At 47.4% G+C, this 1,448-nt stretch overlaps 1 protein-coding gene across 1 annotated transcript in view; it reads left to right on the top strand.

Moving 5' to 3' along the window:
* Positions 1–805, top strand: part of CFAP206 (cilia and flagella associated protein 206) — a 19,872-nt gene extending 19,067 nt beyond the window's left edge. Inside the window, exon 12 of the mRNA XM_018554352.1 lies at positions 572–805. Coding sequence (XP_018409854.1) covers positions 572–805 — 234 coding nt within the window. The remainder of the gene's footprint in view (positions 1–571) is intronic.
* Positions 806–1,448: the final 643 nt, after the last annotated feature.

Below are 1,448 nucleotides of genomic sequence, written 5' to 3'. Positions count from 1 at the left end.
GGGGGGGTGATGCAAGGTTCCCTTTTGCTCCAGCTCTGGCTGGTGCCCTGCCCAGCTCACTGACATCACTGGTTGCCAGAAGCTGTGAGGGATGCCAGCTAGAGTGTTCCACACCGCTCCTGGGAACTCCCCCCGGTAATGTGCTGCTCCTGGCAACGAGTGACATCAGTGAGCTGTGCAGGACGCCAGACAGAGCTGGAGCCCCCCAATTCCCCCCGGTAATGTGCTGCTCCTGGCAACCAGTGACATCAGTGAGCTGGGCGAGACCCCAGACAGAGCGTCACAGGTTGCTGAAAGCTAATCGCAACCTGGGACGCCCTGGCTGGACAGAGGTTGGCAGGCACACTTGTGCCCCCACGTGACCCAATGAGATGCCCTCTAAGGCAACGGCCTCAGGCTGCATCATTATAGGGATGGCCCTGAGTTGCCAAGCCGTACCTCCTAGTCTTATTTTCTGGTATATTCTGAATATTCACAGGAGCAGACCCAGATATTACTTAATTGGCTTGAGTTTGGATATAATTACTTGCGTGCTGTCCTGACAACACAGTTTACATTTTGTTTCTTGCAGACCAATTTGCGACAGAAAGTGACACATTCCATGCAGACTCATGGTAGCCACATGAGAAGAGAGAACTTTACGCAGGTGTATCTTCCAAAGCAAGTGGGCACGCAGACAAAACAGGACAATTCGAGCAACGTCCCGAAGCCACAGGTTTTTGTAGCTGGACTTCGTGGATGTGGTATATCAAAGCCGACAAACATGGTTAGAGTAAATCTAACCAGAGATGTAGAGGAATCCTAGCTTCTGCTCTTATCTGATCTTTATTTACTGTGACAACCTTGTATATATAGTTGGACTATTTTAAACTGTGGGGCATTTATAGCCACAAGTGCCATGCATACTCTTGTAATGGAAGAAAAAAAAGCATACTAATCTCGAATTGGTGGTTCACTATCAAAAAAGTTTGGCCTTTTGTTCTACTTCAAATTGTGCAAAAGTAACCTTAGTGATTTCATGCATGAAGACATTAAACTCAATCCAATATATATTTTATATGCCAATGTACTTTCTTGCCTACTTTAGTTATAGCAGTGTACACATGCTTTCCATGTTCTGAGTCTACCCTCAAGACAACAGTAATTTATAAGGAACAAATGCATCATTTGGCAAAGTGGCAGGTTTTCTTAAAAGCTTACACGACCACTCAGTAATACTCTCCTTTACTGCTCCCCTGCTGCTCCATTCATCTGACAGAGCCCTCTAAAATACTGTACATGGTCCTGAGTATAAGGGAGCATGTAACCTTCACCACAATGTGAATAAGCTTGTGGGGAAGAGGCCCTTGTTCCAATGGGCACAGGGACCAGGTGCTTTTCCAGGGGCGTCCCTGAAAAAGCACCCTCCCAGTTCCGAGGGCATGTGGCCTGGTATGGTAGGGAGAGGG

This window comes from Nanorana parkeri, unplaced genomic scaffold, assembly GCF_000935625.1.
Source record: "Nanorana parkeri isolate BGI_ZX_2015 unplaced genomic scaffold, ASM93562v1 scaffold154, whole genome shotgun sequence".
Taxonomy (NCBI): Eukaryota; Metazoa; Chordata; class Amphibia; order Anura; family Dicroglossidae; genus Nanorana; species Nanorana parkeri.
Note: the sequence above shows the minus strand (reverse complement) of the source record. Positions and strands in the feature narration are given on the sequence as shown.